Raw genomic sequence first — 23047 nt, forward strand, 5'->3', positions numbered from 1 at the left:
GAGAGAGAGAGAGAGAGAGAGAGAACGAACGAACCCTATGGGAGGTGAAAAAAAAGGAGCAGTGATCCTGCACAGCTGACTGAGCAAGCATTGAACTTTTGCAGCTAACTATCCCAGGAAGGGCAGAATATTCTCAAAAAGAGGGACCAGCTGGAGGTTGCTGTACACGTTGAAACCAACAGCACAGGAAGAGAAAAGGACGGAATTCAAAGGAGAGAACATAGAAAATTAGGCAGGTTAAATAGTAACCTTCTGGTGCCACATGCTAGTGTGAGTAAGAATAGGATAGAGCAGATGAATGCATGACTGAGGAGCTGGTGCAGGGGAGAAGGATTCATATTTGTGGATCATGGTCATCTTTTCGGGGGTAGAAGTAATCTGTATTAGGAGAATGGGTTGCACCGGAGTTAGAAGGAGACTAATATACTGGTGGGGAGATTTGCTAAAGCAACATAAAGTCATAGAGATGTACAGCATGGAAACAGACCCTTCGGTCCAACCCGTCCATGCCGACCAGATATCCCAACCCAAACTAGTCCCACTTGCCAACATCCGGCCCATATCCCTCCAAACCCTTCCCATTCATATACCCATCCAAATGCCTCTTAAATGTTGCAATTGTACCAGCCTCCACCACATCCTCTGGCAGCTCATTCCATACACGTACCATCCTCTGTGTGAAAATGTTGTCCTGTAGGTCTCTTTTATATCTTTCCCCGCTCACCCTAAACCTATGCCCTCTAGTTGTGGACTCCCCGACCCCAGGGAAAAGACTTTGTCTACTTATCCTATCCATGCCCCTCATAATTTTGTAAACCTCTATAAGGTCACCCCTCAGGGGAGAGGCGGGGGGCAGCAGTGCAGTGCAGAGAAATAGTGAGAAGAAAGCGGAGAGGCTGGTGCAGTTGGGAAAAGGAACAAGAGCTGAAAATGTGTTGCTGGAACAGCGCAGCAGGTCAGGCAGCATCCAGGGAACAGGAGAATCAACGTTTCGGGCATAAGCCCTTCTTAAGAAGCAAGTCAAACAGTGAAGGTAGGCAGGAACAAAGCACAGAGTAAGGTAGGACTGATAAATTATACTGCATTTATTTCAATGCAAGAGACCTGACAGGTAAGGCAGATGAACTCAAGGCATAGTTGGAAACTTTGGACTAGGATATCATAACTACCAAAGACAAAGGTTAGGGATGGATAGGACAGGTAAGCTTAATGTTCCAGGGTATAGATGCTTTTAGAAGGATAGAAAGGGAGGCACGAGAGGAGGTGGTGGCAATTTTGATTAGGATAACATTACAGCTGTACTTAGGGAGGACATTCCAGGGCGTATGCCCAGTGAAGTTATTTGGGTAGAACTGAGAAATAACAAAGGGATGATTACCTTATTTGGATTGTCCTGTAGACCCCCAAGGAGTCAGTAGGAAATTGAGAAGCGAATTGATAAGGGTATCTCAGTTATCTATAAAGGTAATAGGTTGGTAATGGTAAAGGATTTTAATTTTCCAAACAGACTCAGACTTCCATAATGTAAAGGGCTTGGATTGAGAGGAACTTGTGAAATGGGTACACAAAAAATTTCTTGTTCAGTATGTGGATGTACCTACTAGAGGAGGAAGGCTTGACCTTCTCCTGGAAAACAAGGCAGTCAAGTGACTGGAGTTGTCTGTGGGGGAGCACTTTGGAACCAGTGATCATAAGTCTATTAGTTTTTAAATAATGATGAAAAAGGATAGATTTGATCTAAAAGTTAAAGTTCTATACTGAAGGAAGGCCAATCTTGATGTCATTAGACAAGAACTTTCAAAAGTTGGTTGGGGACAGATACTCAGGTAAAGGGACAGCTGAAAAATGGGAAGCCTTCAAAAAACAAATAATACGTGTCCAGAGACTGTATGGTCCTGTTAGGGTGAAGGGTAAGGCTGGTAGGTGTAGGGAATGGCTAGAGAAATCAAAGTTTGGTCAAGTAAAAGAAGGAAGCATATGTCACATATAGACAGCAGGGACAGAGTGAATCCCTAAAAGAGTAGAAGGGCAGTAGCAGTATACTTAAAGAGGAAATCAGGAGGGTAAAAAGTGGTCATGAGATAAACTTGGCAAAAAGAGTTAAGGAGAATCCAAAGTGTTTTTACAAATACATTAAAGGACAAAGCAATAATTAGGGAGAGAATAAGGTCCCTTAAAGATCAGCAAGGCCGCCTATGTGTGGAACCGCAAGAGATGAGTGAGATACTGAGTATAGTTGGTTCTGTTATAATATGGTAGTTCCGCTCTCATACAATCCCAGGATATTGGTGGGCGGCACAGTGGCAGAGTGATTAGCACTGCTGCCTCACAGCGCCAGAGACCCGGGTTCAATTCCCGCCTCAGGCGACTCTCTCCCCGTGTTTGCACATTCTCCCTGTGTCTGCGTGGGTTTCCTCCCACAATCCAAAAATGTGCAGGTTAGGTGAATTGGCCAAGCTAAATTGCCCGTAGTGTTAGGTGAAAGGGGTAAATGTAAGGGAATGGGTTTGGGTGGGTTGCGCTTCGGCGGGTCAGTGTGGACTTGTTGGGCCGAAGGGCCTGTTTCCACACTGCAAGTAATCTAATCGAAGTAATAAGAAAATTGCATAATAGCAGCACTATGTAAACCAATGAGACTAGAATTGCGTTATAACCAACAAAGTCCATGCTTTAGAAACAGTATCCCCAATTCATCAATCGCTTTATAGTGAAGTTGCATTAATGAAATATGTTATAGCAGAACGACCTGTATTTTGCTTCAGTGTTGACTGTGAAGATGTGGAAGCCAGAGAACTTGGGGAAATAAATGGCAATATCTTGAAGTGTCCATATTATAGAAGAATAAGTGTTGGGTGTTTTAAAATGCAAAAAGGTAGATAAATATCTGGAATCTGATCAGGTGTACCCGAGAACTTTGTGTGAATCTAGGGAGGTGATTCCTGGGCCCCTTGCTCAGAGATTTGTATCATCGATAGCCAGAGGTGAGGTGCCAGAAGACTGGAGGTTGCCTAACATGGTGCCATTATTTAAGAAAGGTGGTAAGGAAAAGCCAGGGAGCTATAGACCAGTGAGCCTGACACTGGTGTATGGCAAGTTGTTGAAGAGGATTCTGAGAGACTCAATTTACATGTATTTGGAAAGGCCAAGAATGATTAGGAATAGTCGACACAGCTTTGTGGATGGGAAATCATGTCTCACTAACTTAATTGAGTTTTTTGAATAAGTGACAAAGAGGAACTGATGAATGGATGTGGTCTTGATGGACTTCAGTCAAACAGTCAACAAAGTTCCTCATAGTAGAGTGGTTAACAAGGTCAGATCACATTTAATACAATGATAACTAACCATTTCAATACAGAACTGACTTGAAGGTAAGAGACAAAGGGTGGTGGTGGAGGGCTGTTTTTTGGACTGGAGACCTGTGACCAGCAGTGTACCTCAAGATTGATGCTGGGTCCACTAAGTTTTGATTTGATCTGATTTATTGCAGTCACATTTATCTAAATGATTTGAATATGAATATACGAAGTATGTTAGTAAGTTTGCAGAAAACACAAAAATTGGAGGTGTAGTGACAGCTGAGAAGGTAACCTCAGAGTACAACGGGATCTTGATCAGATGGGCCGAGGAGTGGTAAATGGAGTTTAATTTGGATAAATGAGAGATGCTGCATTTTGGTAAGGCAAATCGGGACTGGACTTGTACACTTAATGGTAAGGTCCTGGGGAGTGTTGCTGAACAATGAGACCTTGGTTCCTTGAAAGTGAATCTGCTAGTAGACAAAATAGTGAAGGTGGCGTTTGGTATGCCTGCCTGTATTGATGAGTGCATTGAGTATAGGAGTTGGGAGGTCACATTGCAGTTGCACAGGAAATTGGTTAGGCCAAATTTGGAATACTGTGCTCAATTCTGATCTCGATTAATTTAGGGTATCTGGTCCGCATGGACAAATTGGACTAAAGGGGTCTGTTTCCACACTGTACATCTCTATGACTCTGTATGAAAATATTAGATTAGGACCTTAGCTGGTACTAAAGCCTACAATATGTAATTGTGACATAAGTTGCTGCTATTACAGAGAGAGGATACCAATGCAATGTTTCTTGTCTTTCATTTCAGGCAGAAAAACTATACCTTTTTTGACCTAAGTATGTTACTGAAAAGTTGCTCCCACAATACAAGAAAGAAGCAAGAACCTGTTTTTGGAATGCTTTTCTCACATCAGTATATCCTAAAGTGCTTTTCAGTCAATTAAGTATATTTACAATGTAGCCATTGTTGTACCGCAGAATGTATGAAACAAGTGTTTGTTTATTAATTTACAAATTCACAAAAACAAATATCAAGAATTGAATTTCACTCTTACCCATGCCTTCAAAACTACTCTCTCTGAAAGTAGCTAGCCGATATTGTCTTTGTTTCCTTTTTTTCTCAAATGACCTGTCTGTTGCATTGGCGACTTCTACTTTTAACCAGAGAGAGACACTAAAGCCATCTGACATATTTGGCCAACAGTTCTGACCAACAAGTGGCAAATGGAGTGGAGCCACATGCCAAGGTGATGACAATTGGTGGGTATATTCCTCAAATTCCGTCTCTCTTTTGCTGTGTGGAAACTTCACTCGCCTTAGAAGACTGGAGTCCTTACTGCTGACAGCAGAATTAGTTTTCTGCACGACTGGAATGGTAGTGAAAATATCTGTGCTGAATATAGTTGGAAAGGTTAGGTAGTGCATTGGGAGCATATCTACATTTGCTTCCGCTATCCTCAGAATCCCTCTAAGTAGTATCTTCTGAAATATAAGAAAAGCAATATTTTTCAAAGTATTAATTGCAAAATCAGATAATCTATTTGATTTGCTGCATTCTGTTGAAAAAATGCTATAAAATCTTCATCTATTTAATAGAACATATGGGTTACTCTAGAATCTTTGGAACATTTAATAAAGAAAGTTCACAATTTATGTTGGTGTAACAAGGTACAAAACAAATGTTAAGAGATTGTACAGAATATGGTTTTATCTTGCCATTTTCATTCTTCTTGGTGCCAGCCAACTTCTATCCCTTTCCTCCTTTTTTCTTTCCATCCTTTCTTCAGCAAAAATTGATGCACTGATTTCAAACAAACATTTGCTAAATAATTATTTTGCTTTCATTCAGATGGTCGATATTAGAGTATGGTTAGTAGCTGAAGTATAGAAGATACAGGAGCTGGGCTGTATATTTATTCATACATCACCAGTCAGCTAACATGGTTTTCCGATTTAGCATTTTACTTTATTCAAATAGGAATTCTAAAAAATTAACCTATTTTTCTAATCAACCTGTACCTCTGGAGCAGATGAGACTTGAGCCTGAGCCATTCAGTTCAAAGGTAACGACTGACCACTGCACCACAACAGGGCTTCCAAAGTAGAGATTTTTGGTTTTCTTAGGCATAATTTTCTCAGTCTTGGTTTATGGTGGGTTTGCTGGGAGCTGCTTTAGGATCGTGACCTAATATGTTCCCACCACATCATTGCCCTTTTTTTAATTAACCTATTTTTCTAATCAACCTGTTCAGAGAGGTTATTACAGAACTCTAGAGAAAATAGGGATTTTTTTTTTGCTCAATTGGAGTACCATCGCCTGTTTCAAATAAACTGGGTAATAAATTCATCAAACTGAATCCCTATTTGCCCTTTAACTCCCTGGAAAAATAAATCAATCATGATGCCTTCAATAGGTCTATGATTTCATACTATGACAACTGCAACAACCCAAAATGATCATGGACTGTGATATAGCCTAACTTAGTGAAAAAAATCTGCATGAGCTATCTTTTTAAATGTCTGAAGCTAAGCTCACCATGCTGATCAAAATACTCAATTACGAATTGGCCAATTTGTATCTTCACATAATTAACAAATCAATAGTACATTTTAAAAGCACAAAGAGGGGTTTTTTTGTGTCGCAATAGTGGTGTCCCTCCCCTTGGACCAAAACACTTCATACAAGTTCAACCTGCACAAAAGGTATGTAATAACGTCTCTGAACAGGTTGATTAGAAAAACAGGTTTTTAAAAAAAACCACCTGAGGTCCCACAGCACAAAGCAACTGAATTGTAAGTCATATTTGCTATACATATAATATATTTGTTATACAATATATAACACATCTTTGATCAAATCTTTGTTCATTCTTCCTCCTCAGGCTTAGTGTCCATTTTACTTTTATGCCTCTATGAATCACATTGGGATGTTTTTACTATATTAAAGGGGCAAGGTGGCTCAGTGGTTAGCACTGTTGCTTCACTGTGCCAGGGACCAGAGTTTAATTCTAGCCTTGGGTGACTGTGTGGAGTTTGCGCATTCTCCAAACATCTACATGGGCTTCCACCAGATGCTCTTGTTTCTTCTCTCAGTCTAAAGACATGCAAATTCGCTGGATTGGCCATGCTAAATTGCCCTGTCGTATCCAGGGATATGTAGGCTAGATGGATTAGCTATGGTAAGTGCAGGGATAGGATGGGGATAATTGTTCTGCGTGGGATGCTGTAAGCAGGGTCAGTACAGATTCAATGAGCAGAATGGCCTCTATCTGACTATGAGTCTATGAACTTCTTCCAAAGCCTCTAACAGCAAAAACAATGAAAACAGTTGCCAGCTTCCCAACGACCTCTTCTTCAAAAACACAGAACGTTTTGAAAATTTGTATTTTGCATGTATTTTAAAGTTAGTTTTGCTATCACTCTGAATACAATTCTATGCACCCCAATTTCTCCTGGAAGTGCTCCATAACACTGAATTGCTGTTTGCAAGCTAAATCTCTACTTTGCCCTCGTCATTTGACAGCACTGTCATCTGTTTTGAAAAGCATTTTCTGAAAATAATGCAGACAGTCCACTCACAGTTGGAGGAGTTCTCTCTAAAAACAGTCTCAGAAAGAGTGTCAACTCTTCTGCTGATAACCTGGAGCTGATTAGAGTCACCAATAATTCCATGAGTATTGTCTGGCACTCTGCATAAACAAAAGTAAACTGTTTCAGGATCATGGAATTTTAAATCACAATCACATTTGAAACACACAAGGTTGCTATACACCTCAGTGATAACTGGAATCTCAAGCAAAAGAAAGGTTGCACATACCCTCTAAAATGATCTCAGATTGACACAATACAGTCTTGAAACCACCCACAATAGTTTTTACAGCTCCCTGAAACAAAATAAAACATTGTGAAATAAGAGCAAAGGAAAACGAACACTGACAATGTTACATCAAGTATAGATAACAAAAACCTCTTTGATACGTTAAAACTAGAACAGCTCAAGCACCATCTTTACAACAGAAATAGATTCACAATGAAGGTTTCAGAAGATAGAAATCTTCCAAAGTACTGAAGGATGGATATTCTACAAACCATGACATAATTTAAGTGTGTTTCTGCACAGTTGGTAGGACCAGCCTGCTAGTTCCATCTGTCTACTTTCACAAATAAGTGATTCTTTCCTCTTCCCAGATAGAAAGAGGTTCCCATAATAAAAATGTTTTAAATAAAATGCAGGTGGCAAATACTCTAAACTGAATAATTCCCAGCCTAAATTACTCACTCTGAATCTGTCAATATTTCTTTAATTTCACGAAAGCAACAGAAAGTTGGCTGGGAGGAGATTTACATAGAATATGCACTTAGGCATGGACAAGGTGGGCCAAATGGCCTCTGTGTTATAAATTCTACCTACAGAGGAACCTCGATTATCCGAAAGACACGGGCGGGAAGTATTTCGTTCTGTTAATCGAATGCCAGATAATCGAATGCTGGATACCATAGGGACCTTGCGATCTTACCGGATAATCCAGAATTCAGATAATTGAGGCTCCTCTGTAATCATGAAGGAATTCGGTTCTAAACTAGAATGTGAAATGGCACAGGAAGCAATTGCAACTCCAGTTTTTTGTAAAGCAGAATAATAAAATCAAACTACAGTCACTCAATCCTTGTTAAATCAAATACAATGACATTAAACTTATCAAATGTTTTCCATGTTAAAACATTTCCAACATTTTTTTTATTTAAACTGCTTAAAGTTGAATATTTTGACATTTTCAGCAAAACTGATAAAACAATTAAATTGTATATAATCTGTTCTTTTGGCATTAACATTCTGCTTTTGTTAATGTCTTACCTGCTGATAAACAGATGTAGCATTTTTTTCACTGTGTTGGACAATCTTGAGCAGACCTCTGAAGACATGGATTAGGACTTCAAGGCTGGGATTGCCGATAGACAGTAGGGCGAGTTCTAACATACAGATCTCAGGATACATCAATTCTCTCTGTGCACTACCCTCAGCAATATTGAAGAGATAGCTGGATGACTGAACCAAGGAAATGTGTTCTGGTTTCACATCTATATCCAGAGAGGAAAGAAAGCAATTACACGTTATATTTTTCTCCAGCATACATTTGGGACTACTAGTAAAGTTAGAACAAAAAGACACTGCACAAATCTCAAAGTAGATGAGAAAAATAGATTTGCCTAAAATCCAACAAAGAACAATGCATGAATTAGCACAAGTCATTCCAGAAAATCATTTTAATTAAAATTATCTATATCAAACGGACAACTCAAAACAAACAGCCAATATTACCAGCTATATTCTAACCATAATTCATATTGGAGGGATTAAAAAAAATGGGACATTTCTATCTTCCTGTTGTCAATTGTACCAAGATGGCTTTAACAGCTGCAAACTCTTATGTATACAAGCAAATGAAAACATAGTTATTACAATTTGTTTACTTCTTTTAGCAAAATCTTCCTCTTTTTGATGAAATCAATGTGTTCCCATCCTTTTTCCTTCCAAAACTGTTATTTTACAAAAAAAACTGCAAAAACGTTTACTCACAAGCCAGTCTGTCCATCCAACCATCCATCCCATTCTGAATCATCTACAAAGTCTTGCAGCTAGTCCCATGCCCCTAACTCAAAATTTGATTAAAACCTTTCTTGTATCTGTTCTTTAATTGATATTTATGCTATGAGCACAGGACTGGCTGCAAGACTTTTTGTATCCGTTCAATTCTCCATAGCAAATCAACCTTGCTAAAGTTAGTACTCCATGAAGTTTAGAAGGATGAAGAAGGAAATGATTGAGTATAGAGACGTCTGGATCAAGTGGACATGGAGAAGATGCTTCCACTGGTAGGAGAGACTAGGACTCGAGTGAAGAGATGACCCTTTAGAACTGAGATGAAGAGAAATTTCTTGAGCCAGAGGCCAAGTCATTGAGTGCACTTGAGAGAGACAGATAGGTTCTTGATTGGTAGAGGATTAAGTGTTACTGGGTAAAGGCAAGAGAATGGGGTTAGGAAATATTTTAACCCTAACTGTGAATCCTCTTGCAAGGATGCCTGCCTTGAAGAAGTTTTCCTACTCTCTCTACAAGAATCTCAGGGAGTCCCTCTCCCACTGCAACTCCCAGGTCATACTCCATGCTACTTTCTCCCCACCCTCCTCTAGCTCATCTCTCCATGCTTCAGGCTCTCTGCCTTTATTCCTGATGAAGGGCTTTTGCCCGAAATGTCGATCTTGCTGCTCCTCGGATGCTGCCTGAACTGCTGTGCTCTTCCAGCACCACTAATCCAAAAATTAGGAAATATATCAGCCATGATAGAGTAGCGGAGCTGATTCAATGGGCCAAATGGCCTAATTCTATTCGTGTGTCTTATGGTCTTATGATATTAACCCTCTTGTTCTCTGCACCCTATTTGCTATGTATCTGCTTAAAAATGTTTATGTCAAAGCATTTAAAATTTTTTAAATCGGCAATTATAGCTGCCAAAAAGAGCAAAAAAAAGGAGAAATAATAAAGTAGAACTGCAATAGCTAAGACTATTTTATGTTAATACTAGGTACATTTTGTACACATTTATGTTTCTCATTACATATTATCTGGGGAATATATGATGTAATAGAATGAGCTTAAACATGATTGACCTAGTTACTGATAAAATACCAAAATACTTATTACATAGTTCAAGGCTAACATATAGCTCCTGAAAAAAATTAAGCAAATCAATCCCTTATTGTCCACTGCCAGTCTGATGTAATTTCTGACAAGATTTGTGACTTATTAGTTTATCACCTGAATTTACACAGAGATATCTGATATCTATTGCTACATGAAGAGAAACAGTAGGATAGCCAAACCACCCGTCACTATTTTGTCTCAACAACGAATCATTGTTGCTCATGTAGTCATTTCACATGGGAACACCCATCATCTGCAAGCTCCCCTCCAAGCCACTGACAAACTCCTGCAACACTTCAAGATAGTTTTTCATGGGGCAACAAGAGAAGGGTAATAAATGCTTGCCTAGCCAGTGATAACACCTCCCATGACTGAATAAGAAAAATCCTTTGTCATATATTCACTCTTCTCTCCTTTTCTAAATCAACTCGCTTTCCAATTCCTATCTTAGTGAAGAATTTGGGACTTTGATAATTATCCATTCTTTTACCTCCTTTTATTTTAATTACTATTGCTGCTTTCATTATTAACAAACATTTGTAGCACTCATGACAATCCATTTTAAGAAAATCAGCCTAGTAAGCCCATTCTAAATTAAAGTATCAATTTCTCTTCTATTAGTACTGGCTTCAAAAATGCTCATTTGCACAGTGAATAAAACAATATTATACAAAAATGTGTACTTAAAGAAAAAAAAAATACATTTCAAACATTTCCAAATATACTAATGTCAAAATCAAGACTAAAGATTTATTTAAAAAGTCAAGAGGTCAACTTTTACATGAACTGAGGAGTTGAAATCTATTTTCATGCTATTGTAGAAATGCCACGTCAGAGACTGTTCCAACTAACCCAACAACAAAAAATTGGGATCAAAAAGATTGGGAATTGCAAAAAGGAATCAAGGTGATTTAGACTAGTTGAGAGATTGAGCAAACACGTGCCTTCATTGTAAGCAGATATGGATTCAGAAGTAAGGATGTCTTCTGCCTGCAGGGTCTTGGTGATACTGCATCTAGAGCATTACGTACAATTTCGATTTTCCTGCCAAGGAAATATGGAATGCAGCAGAGTTCACAAAGCTGATACTAAGAGTGGCAACACATCCCAAGATTGGTTCAACTGGCCTGCATTCACCCAGAGTTTAGAAGAAATGAGAGGGGATCTGACTGAAACATAAGATTCTAACAAGGCTGGATAGACTCTATGCAAAAAGGATATTTTCCTCTGTTTGGGGAATACAGAACTTCAGACAGACTCATCTTGGAAAAGCAAATTATGTACTTAATGGTAAGCAGCTAGGGAGTGTTGCTGAACAAAGAGACCTTGGAGTGCAGATTCGTAGTTCCGTGAAAAGTAGAATCACAGGTAGAAGGCAGCATTTGGTATGCTTTCCTTTATTGATCAGACCATTGAGTATAGGAATTGGGAGATCATGTTGCGGCTGTACAGGACATTGGTTAGGCCACTTTTGGAATATTGGGTGTGATTCTGGTTTCCCTCCTATCGGAAAGATGTTGTGAAACTTGAAAGAGTTCAGAAAAGATTTACAAGGATGTTGCCAGGGTTGGAGGATGAGCTAAAGGGAGAGGCTGAATAGGCTGGGGCTGTTTTCACTGGAGTGTTGGAGACTGAGGGGTGACCTTATAAAGGTTTATAAAATCATAAGAGACATGAATAGGTTAAATAGACAAAGTCCTTTCCCTGAGTGGGGGTGTCCAAAACTAGAGGACATAGGTTTAGGGTGAGGCAGGAAAGATATAAAAGGGACCTAAGGGTCAACTTTTTCACAGAGAGGGTGGTGCATGTATGGAATGAACTGCCAAAGCAAATGGTGGAGACTGATACAATTGCAGCATTTAAAAGGCATCTGGATGAGCAAATGAATAGGATATGGGCCAAATGCTGGCAAATGGGACTAGATTAGCTTAGAACCTGCAGTTTGATCATCACAATCTTTCTGATCTTCATAAAACAAATAGGAGTTTCAGTAATGTAGTATTTTCTGTAGTTCAATGCATTTCTCGAATGTCTTCGAATGCTTTTTTTTCCTATCTCAGATCTAGACATCTGATATTTATTTTCTTTTACCCCAATCAGTCCTTAAACTGTGGCCCAGTGTTAACAGGTGATCATTGTGTCAGAAATTATGGGCTCAAGCAACTGGAGACTTGGCCACATAAATTAGGTTGACGTGTTACTGCAAAAGTAATGGAATATTCAATGTTAGAGGTGCCATCTTGAAAATGAAATGTTAGACTGAGATACTGTCGTAATAGTGTTAAATAATGACAATTAACTTTTGAGTTCCATCATCTGATTTTAATACCGAGGATTTTCAAAGATTCAAATTATTTTTTAAAAGTAAAGTAAAGACACTGAATTAGAAATGCCCACAGTGATCATCTGACTACATTACTGGGGCCCTGGCAGAGATATTTAATACCTTGCTGGCCACAAGGGAAGTGTCAGATAATTGGAAGACAACTAATGCGGTTCCTTTGTTCAAACATGGCAGCAGGAATAGGCCAGGTAAATACAGACCAGTTAATTTGGTGGCTGTAGCAAAGACAGCATTGGAAAAAATCCTTGAAGAACTGGATTAATCAATACTTGAAAAGGCAGGGATTGATTAAGAATAGTCAGCATAGATTGGTTAGAGGGATTTCCAGTCTGGCTATTTGAAAAAGTGACTAAATACAGTTGCATCCCATTGAAACCTCACGCTAAAGAAAATCACGCTGTGGAGGATCACTAATAGATAATTGTTTCACCTGTGCAGTAGAAATTCCACGTTATCCAAACAACGTCCACAATTTTTCAATCGCATTATAGCCAATTTGCATTGATGAAATACACGTTATAGCAAAAAGACCTGCATATAGATGAGGGTAATACTGAAATCCATTTAAACCACATCACCATAAGGCCTTTGTCAACACAGGTCCAAAAGGCAAGAGTGCTTGGTTCCAAAGCAAGTTTGCTGACTGGATACAAAACTGGCTTGTAAATAGGACGCAAAGAGTGATGGAGGAGGGCTGTTTATGACCAGAAGCCTGTGAACAGTGGTGTAAAAGTGTTTCGTGCGTGGGCCTTGCGGTTTATTATTTATATAAAATACTTGGATATGAATGCAATAGGTGTAATTATATAATTAAATTTGAAGATGACACAAACGATTGGTGGTGTTGTTGATAGTGAGGATGGTCTCAGGCTACAATCTATTATTGATCAGCTGAGATGTCACTTTTTATAAAAACCTTTAAGTTATCTTGAGAATGTGAATTTAAAGTAATTCTGGGATTTACATATTAATGAACTGAAACCTGTAGCCCATTCTAAAAGGTGAAAGACTTAACAACAATCTAGATTCGTTTAATATACAATTTTACTTGCAAGACACTGCAATCATTTGCTATAAATTCTGTCTTATGATCCTGCTTCACAAGCAACTGATGAAGGAGCTCCAAAAGCTCCAAAAGCTAGTGATTCCAAATAAATCTGCTGGACTGTAACCTGGTGTTGTGAGATTTTTAATGATTAGAGTAGAAGCATATCATCTTGCAATAAACTGGTTTGTGCCATCAATTGTGTTAGGCATCACCTAGCGTGGATCAGGACCACTCCCCATCCTCTCAATTAATCCATGCTTCTCTAAAATGGAAATTAATTCTGCCCCTCAAATTTTTTTCAATAGTTTCTATAACATTGATATTAGCTTACTGGCCTACAGTTTCCTAGTTTATCCCAATCACTCTTCTCGAATAATGGCATCACGCTAGCTACCATCCAGTACTTGCATCCTGTGGTTAGAGAAAATTTTAAAATTAATATCAGAGTCCCTGCAATCTCCTCCATTGCCTTCCACAGCAGCTTGGGAGACACCTCAGCTGGGTCTGGTATTTATCCCTTCTAAGCCCTCTAAAACTGCTACACATCCCTCTCTCACAAAAGCTAATTTGTTCAAGTATATCACAGTCCCATCCCCTGATTTCTACATCATCGTCCTTCTTCATAGAGAATACAGATGCAATTAATGACAGATACTTATTGGCAAAAGGCATGCTATTGGGAGTACAGAAGTAACAGACTACCTATAGATTAACTCTGCTCTTTATTATTACCTGTGTGTGTCTGGTTTGCACGAGTTTGCACTCAGTAGAGCGGACCCATTTTCTGCTATTAAACACATACTCTTCATTGATATCTCATTCACTCCCTTTCCCTTGTGATCTGGGATACCCTTACCATCTGTTCCACTCAGCCTCTTCCTTCCCACTTATTTGTCCTTGTATGTGTGGACATGCAGCAGGACCGGGCGGGTGCGCTTTACCAGCCCAGACCTGTGCACTGCAATCCGATAGGCCCTTTCAATCTGCAGCTGGCTGGACTTCATTTGAAGGCCCAGGAACTGCGGCAGCCAGTTTTCAAAGAAGCTGACTGGCTGCCCATCTTCTTCACCCTCCGGGAGCCTGACAATCCGAAGATTCATCCTCCAACCTCGGTTTTCGACCTGGTCTCATAAGGCACGCACCTCCTGCTTTAATACCTGGATCCGACTAGATGAGGACTCGATCGCCGCTTCTGAGGCCTTGGTTCGACCCGCCACCTCTTCCATCTGCTCTCCGAGCTCTCGTTCATGCTTCTGCAGCATGGACGCGATGGGTTGGACCTCATAATCGCAGCCCCAACCTTCGAGGTATCTCTCGTCATTGCCACCGCCAATTCGAAAGTCTGTCAGGTTCCCCGGGAGTTCGGGAGAGGCTGCTGCTGCGGGGGAGTGTCCTCCTTGCTGCTCTTTGCTCGCTCCTTTTCCTTTTGGCATACTTCCCACTCCCAAATATTAACAAATGTGTTCTGTAAGGTTTTAAATTAATAATTCCTCCACATAAGTTGGCCAGTGATGGCAAAAAGAACAATACGCCTTGGCTGTTAGGCAGAGCCTTCACGGCCGTTTTACGGAATTGCCGCCAATTTGCCAAGTCCCCTTACCACCTTTCTTAAATAGTGGCACCAAGTTAACCAACCTCCACTCTTCCAGCACCTCAGCTATGACTACTGATGATCCAAATAGGTCATCAAGGGGCCCAGCAATCACTTCCCTAGCTTCCCACAGGGATCTAGGGTATACCTGATCAGGCCCTGGGGATTTATCCACCTTTATGTGTTTCAATTCAGCCATTCTCCTCTTTAATATGGACACTTTTCAAGATGTCACCATCTATTTCCCCACATTCTGCATCTTCCATGACCACCTCCACAGTAAACACTGATGCAAAATACACATTTAATAACTCCCTTCTTTTCTATGGTCCCACATATAGGCCGCCTTGCTGATCTTTAGTTACTCTTTCGTCCTTACTGTATTTATAAACACCCTTTGGATTCTCCCTAACCCTATTTGCAAAAGCTATCTCATGTCCCCTTTCTGCCCTCCTGATTTCCTTCTTAAATATACTCCTACTGCCTTTATACTGTAAGGATTCACTTGATCTCTACTATCTATACCTGATATATGTTTCCTTCTTTTTCTTGACCAAACCTCACTTTCTCTAGTCATCCAACATTCCCTACACCTACCAGCCTTGCCTTTCACCCTAACAGGAACATACTGTATCTGGACTCTTGTTATCTCATTTCTGAAGGCTTCCCATTTTCCAGCCATCCCTTTACTTGCAAACTTCCTCCCCCAATCAACTTTTGAAATTTCTTGCCTAATACTGTCAAAATTGACCTTCCTTCAACTTAGAACTAACCTTTAGATCTGGTCTATCCTTTCCCATCACTATTTTAAAACTAATAGAATTATATTCGCTGGCCTCAAAGTGCTCACCTACTGACACCTCAGTCACCTGCTTTGCCTTACTTCCCAAGAGTAGGTCATGTTTTGCACCTTGTCTTCTGCTCTGAATGAGAAAACATCAAGGATTGCATCCCAATGCTCATGCACTCCAGGGAATGATCTTATCACACACAATCCTGTGTTAGTTCTAAGCATCGAGAAAGCTGTTCATCACATGCTTATATACATGATGGAGGTAAGAGACATTGAAGTTTTACTCATTAATATGGAATTACTAAATAACGTATAAATGTGAACCAAAAGATGAAGCAACAACACACAATATTAAACAAAAGGGCTCATCCACATGCACGCTTACTGGGTATTACTGATGTTTCGCCTTCATGTACATGATATAGGCAAGGATTCCTGTCCAGTGTGTAGGGTTCTCATATTATCATCCTCTTTAGAATTGATCTATTAAAGGGTTGCCTATTATGAGGTTGTAGCTAAGCCCAGAGATGGTCTAGTTGGACACCAATACATGGCTGGGAATTGTGTGCCACATTCCCTGGTTCTTTCCTTCACCACACTAGAAATCATCAGATAACTGAACATGTAAACGCTGATGGAGACAATAACAAATCACTGTATATTTCAACAGAACATGGCACATAGTAAAATATATTCACACAATTCACAACTTCTGCAAACCACGCTTCCGCTGTGTAAATGATGGAGCATTTTGTCTGAACTCTAAGTAGTTCATCCTCATCACACAAATAGCTCCTACCCAACACAAAAAGAACATGCAATGAGCAGATAAACATAAATGTAAAATAATACTAAATAAATCAGCAGCATGATGTAGGATAAATGTAGGAGACAAATTCATAAGAAAAACCAAAGCAACAAATAAGTCTCCAGATACATATAACATTCATGTTGTCAGTCAAGATTCATTCCATTGTGATATTCAAGATGAATATCTTAAAATTAAGAGCGCCCAAAGCTGTTGCATCAATTACTTGGTTGGAGAAGTAGTACCTATTACAGCCAAGTAGAAGTTAAAACATAAAGCAAACTTGTAAAAAAAATCCTGCGTAACAGAAATTAAACATGCTACAATGTACAATGACTTTCCTTATGCCAATGTCACGGAGCACAGCAACAGTATATATTTAAAATGTTAAAATAATAAAATTCCCATTGAAAAGTATATTTGAAAATAAAATGGATTATAGAGCATGTACAAGGCACATTCAGATTTTTATAGGAATATTTTCTGATTCTTAGTTTTCATAACCAAAGTATCCATTATACCTATACAAAATAAATTATAAGCAACTTAAACTATATAATTCTTCAGTATTGAAAAAAACATGAAACTTCATAAATCCTTGTCAAATTTTAATCACATAATTTCCATGATAATTGACACAACTATTAAAAGTTAACGCTAAAACTTTGCAGCTTCTCAAATAATTGCACATTCAAACACTGAGTATAGGTGTTGGGGTGTCATGTTGCAGCTGTATCGGACATTGGTGAGGCCATTTTTAGAATACTACATACAATTCTGCTCACCCTTCTATATACAATTCTCTCACCCTTCAATAGCAAAGATGTCGCTGAATTTGGGAGGCTGCAGAAAACATTTTTAAGGGTGTTGCTGGGACTGAAGGGTTTAAGTTATAGAGAGGAGCTGAACAGGCTGGGGCCTTTTTCCCACTAGCATCAGAGGCTGAGGGGTGACCTTACAGAGGTTTATATAATCATGAGGGGCTTGGATATAGTGAATAGCTAAGACCTTTCTCCTAGGGTGGGGAAAGAGTCCAAAACTAGAGGGCATGGGTTTAAAGTGTGAGGGGAAAGATTTAAAAAAGACTGGAGGGGTAACTTTTTCATGCAGAGAGTGGCATATTTATCGTATGAGCTTCCATAGGAAGTGGTGGAGGCTGGTACAATTACAACATTTAAAAGGCATCTGGATGGGTAAACGGGTCAAATGCTGGCAAATAGGACTAGGTCAGATAGGGATGTCTGATCAACATGGATAGATTGGACCAAAGGGTCTTGTTTCCGTGTTGTATCCATATGACTTCATGATTCTAACTTGGCCTTGACCTCGACTTTGCAATCTACTGGGGATCATCATTTTAAGGAGAGAGATGAAAGATTTAAAGGGAGCTGAGGGGCAACTTTTTCACGTGGAGACTGGTTCATGTGTGGAGTGAACCAGAGGAAGTGGTGGATACAGGTAGAGGTACAACATTTGAAAGGCATTTACATGAATAAAATAGGTTGAGGGGGATATGGTCCAAATGCAAGCAACTGGGACTAGTTTAGTTCAGGAAATTTGGTCAACACAGATGGGTTAGACTGAAGGAACTGTTTCTGTATTGTATGCCTCTATGACTAAATCAGCATACAAAGCTTTATATTATTCCAAGTCAATTAATATGACCCTTATTTTCAACTAAAATCTAGAATGATGTTTTTGTGCAGTTTTGTGCTAGCTTGGAAGCTCATATAACCTCAGTGCCGTTTTGGAGCAGTCTCATCACACGCTAACTTTGCTGATCCCCCATCTTACCCTTCCAATTTGCAGCACAACTCCTCAAACCAGAAATTCAAAACTGCTCATCTTGTAAGTCCCTTGCTCTTAGCAAGGATTCAAAACAGTGGTGATTTGGAGTTGCAGCATAATGGTAGGTTTGGTGAGTGCAAGAGTTGACAAGAGGGAGGATTGGCAAGTATGATCAGCAGTGATCAGTAGTTTGGGGAAGTGGGAGAGGCAGGAACCCAGAGGCTCGGAGATTAGGAATGACAGATAGCTAGAGAATAAGAAAGTAGAATAAGCCATGAGTTGAAAAGGCAAAGAGTTGGAGGTAAGTAGAATGAGGCAACATTTTTTTTCCCAATTTATTTTATTTGAAAGTTATTTAATTTTCAGATATAGGAATTTAGCAATGCAAAGTACTTCACTATTCAGAATTTTATGTTTTAATGTTTTTTTTTTCCTATGGTCCTAAAGGTCTTACAGAATTTAACTCCAGCTTTTACATTATTTATAACAGGACAAATTGATTTGCTTAATGTAGTTTTACTTCGTTGCTCTTTTCAGGAATGCTACTATAACATTACAATAACATTAATGTAACAGCTACTGTCCTCATTTACATGGTAACTTTGTATTTGAGAACAGTTGAAAAAGATGGGAGGATGGTAATGAAATACATGAAAACAAATTTACCTTCCTCCCTGACTGCAAAACCTTCTGGGTTACTTTCACTATCAGCCTCATATCCCTCCTCTTCTGCAAAAAGCATGTTACAATATTGTGGCTCTTCTGTCTCCTCTGAAAGATCAGCCAGCTGTAAGGCCGTCTGATTATTTATTTTCTGTTGAAGAATAATTAAAAGTTAGCATTTATTGCCTTTAAATAACTCTCCCACTTTGAAATCAGAATATGCCATTTCAATTAGACAATCAAATCAGTTTTTTTAATAGATTATCTAAAGTGACAATAAAATAGTCTGAAAGTTTAAACGATAATCATTTTCTAGATTCTGAACAGTATTCATCAATTCTCACAGCATGATCAGGGCTAGCAGATAAATGTGCACTGGCAGATTGGGTGCACTGTAACTCGAAAATAAAGAATCAGGAAGCCAGAGAATCCTTGGAAACATATTTGAGGCCAAGAGAGGAACTGAAGCTCAAAAACAAGGAATTGAGGGGAATAAGGACCTTATTATCGTATAGCTAATTTGCACATAGTATGGTTTGAGTGATGCTGGAAAGAAAAAAATATTGGCAAGATCTTCAAAAATATCGATAATCTTCAAAAAAAAAAATGCCATGAAATCTTTTACATCCACTGAGGAAGCAGATGTGGCTTCAGTTAAATATCTCACCCAAAAAATAGCATCCATCAACATTGCTTCCAGGGACTTGAAACCATGACTTTCTGATGGTCAGGTTCATGTACTACAAATGGAGCCAAGACTGACAACCTAAATTGCCAATATAAAAACAAACTTGAAAATCAAATTTAAAATACAATGTCAGAATACAGCTACCCAACATGCACATGACAAATTTATTCACAGCTGAAATAATATACAAACTGCATTTAATTGCTAAGAAACAAACCGTTCATACAGCAGGCAAAATTTGATTTACAAATACTAATCTGAGCTGCATTTGATCTTGCTTCGCATATGCACAGTTTCTTGTAGCCAATTAGTACAAGATTTGCAGAGCAACAATCCACACAATATGAGATTGATAATGTATATTTTTGGAGCAAGCAAGAGAAATTGAACAGGACAGTTGCTGGATCAGGACTCTATCATTAGAGTATGCAGTATTACCTGACAATGTTTCCAAGACATTTAATGTTAGCGCAAATTCAGTATAAACTAATGGCTTTAATAAAAACGGATTCAATAGTTTACTTTCCCGGGAATAACTGCAGAATTATTGTCTGTTTTCAAAATTTCATGATTTGCCCCACACCTCAGAAATATACCTTAGTCTTGTTCATCGTGGGGAGATCATGTACTAACTTAGGGTAGGGTACATAAAATACCTTCATGACACCTTGAAATTGGAACTTCCACATATACCTTCTCCTTCAACTCAGGTGGAGCCACAACATATGGTTAAGATTTTAAAGAGTTTCAATAGCTAGGAAAGAAGTTAAAAAGCAGATTGAGGATAGCAATCTTTTGATTACTTCCAGTAACAGTGATTATAGGAATAGTTAAGTAAATCAATTTGTGGTTGGAGACACATTGTAAAAGGGTGAGTTTCATATTTCTAGGCTCCTGGAATAAGTTCAAGGCAAACAGGTGCATATCAATAGGGCTGGGACCAATATCCTCATAAGTGAGTCATACACAAGTTAACTTCCCTAAGACTTTATTCCTCCAACCCAATGTGGGACAATGGGTAGAGTCCAACACCTGCTTTATCATAATATCTTTCACTCCAGCTAGGTGCAGTCCTGCTCTTGAAAGCCTTCTAAAGACTACTTCACCAAATCATCTTTGCCTGCCCATGTTTTCTTTTCCCATCTGGGTGTAAATTCAATTGCCACACTGGCAAGACATACTTCGGAGGAAAAAATGTATGCCTGCAAGTCAAAATAGGTTCTCTGTCACAATGTCATTTAGGTAACTAGAATGCTTACTGGGTGGAAGACATTCAACTTCTTGACACCTCTGATACTTACTTCCATGCCTCAGTTACAGTGTGTGATTGGTCCTACAATGAACATAGATTTGCAGCTTCATGGCCATGTTGATGGCATCGGATATCCATGCCATCTGGAGTTGCTCAAGTACTGATGTGGCTTTGCCAATTCTTGCCTGGATATCAATAACTCCATCACTCTCTCTGGAGTTGTTATTTCCTAGGCCCTAAAAGTATTCATGTTGATTATGTTTACTGCCTGACAATGATGGGGGAGTGCTGTGTTACCATCCAATTTTTATTGCCTCGGTTTTTTTTCCCACGGCTGGATGCAAAGACCAATCTCTGTCCCTAAACGTGAGGCAGATGGTAATATCTTGGAGTGTGCATAACTCTTCAGCAAGGTCATGACATCTCTAAACACTTAGGTCAGTCAACAGCAGAATTGCCACTGGATTGCAAGGTCTGCACCCATCATCACCTTCTTCCCAATGAAATCAATAACTGAGAAAAAAAGGAATGTGGAGAGTATGCAGCCCTGTCATACTTCTGCAATGATGTTGAAATTGTCCATCGTGCCCTTGCTTGTTTTGGCACAGCTGCTAAATAATATGCTGCTCCAAAATGCTGTACCATCTTATGATGTACGCACATGACTGTCAACAGATGTATCAAAACCTTCTCAAAATCAATTAAGTTGATAACAAGTGGCTTCTGACACTCTGCTTCATGATTTCCTCAGTTTAATTATCTGCTCTATGTCATGGTCTGCTATCACAGAAACGTCACTGTTCTTCAAAAGGGTTATCATCTACTTTTAATCTGCTGAGAAGTACTGTGCTGAAAGTCGTGCTGAGTACCAACAGCAATTTTATTTCCCTTCAGTTGGTGTCGTCACCTAGTTTTCTTTTCTTGGCATGATTATTCTTAGTCTTCAGTCATACAGAACATCCTCTCCAGTGCAGATCTTGTTGCATAGATTCTTTCACACAGTTAATACTGCGTTTTTGCCCTATTTCAAGAGATCTGTTGGCATCATATTGATCCCAGATGACCTGCTGTCCTCTTTCGACTTGTGATAGCTCTTTGGACCTCTGATTTTGCAATTTCACCCAGACTGACATTCACCTGCTGAGATACAGAATAGTCATCAAGTTCCAACATGGAGTAAGGGCCAGAACAATTTAGATTCATTGAATGAAGATCCTGGAACTCTCTTCCCAACTGTAGCTTGGATACACCTGTGTAACATCAAGGGTTCAAGAATGAAGTTTACTACCACCTTATTGGTGGCACAGTGCTGCCTCACAGCGCCAGAGACCCGTGTTCAATTCCCGCCTCAGGCGACTGACTGTGTGGAGTTTGCACATTCTCCCTGTGCCTGCGTGGGTTTCCTCCGGGTGATCTGGCTTCCTCCCAAAGTCCAAAAAATGTGCAGGTTAGGTGAATTAGCCATGCTAAATGGCCCGTAGTGTTAGGTGCAGGGGTAAACGTAGGGGAATGGGTCTGGGCGGGTTTGCTTCGGCTGGTCGGTGTGGACTTGTTGGGCTGAAGGGCCTGTCTCCACACTAAGTAATCTAAGGGGCGGCACAGTGGTTAGCACTGCTGCCTCATAGCACCAGAGGCCAGGGTTCAATTCCTGCCTCAGGCAACTGTCTGTGTGGAGTGTGCACATTCTCCCTGTGTCTGCGTGGGTTTCCTCCGGGTGCTCCGGTTTCCTCCACAGTCCAAAAATGTGCCGATTAGGTGAATTGGCCATGCTAAATTGCCCATAGTGTTAAGTGAAGGGTGTTAGGTGAAGACTCTCGCCCACCCTCTTCAACCAAGACTCTCGCCCACCCTCTTCAACCAAGACTCTCGCCCACCCTCTGACGACCCCTTCTCACGCCTCCAACACACCCCATCCACCTGGACACCCCGTGCTGGCCTCCTACCTGCCCTCGACCTCTTCATAGCCAACTGCCGCTGCAATATTAACCGCCACCTGAACTCCCCCACCCCTCTCACCCACTCCAACCTCTCACCCTCGGAACGTGCAGCCCTCCACTC

The 23047-nt window shown here is 39.8% G+C and overlaps 1 protein-coding gene across 2 annotated transcripts in view; it reads right to left on the reverse strand.

Annotated features, from left to right (window-relative positions):
• lyst (lysosomal trafficking regulator) overlaps positions 1-23047 on the reverse strand; it is a 357679-nt gene that overhangs the window by 178486 nt on the left and 156146 nt on the right. For both annotated transcript variants that reach the window (XM_043680023.1, XM_043680014.1), the window contains exons 8-12: positions 19053-19200; positions 8167-8390; positions 7129-7195; positions 6891-7000; positions 4367-4793 (exon numbers count right to left, since the gene is read on the reverse strand). In XM_043680023.1, the coding sequence (XP_043535958.1) occupies positions 4367-4793; positions 6891-7000; positions 7129-7195; positions 8167-8390; positions 19053-19200 (976 nt within the window). The remainder of the gene's footprint in view (positions 1-4366; positions 4794-6890; positions 7001-7128; positions 7196-8166; positions 8391-19052; positions 19201-23047) is intronic.

The sequence above is a fragment of the Chiloscyllium plagiosum genome, chromosome 3, assembly GCF_004010195.1.
Source record: "Chiloscyllium plagiosum isolate BGI_BamShark_2017 chromosome 3, ASM401019v2, whole genome shotgun sequence".
NCBI lineage: Eukaryota > Metazoa > Chordata > Chondrichthyes > Orectolobiformes > Hemiscylliidae > Chiloscyllium > Chiloscyllium plagiosum.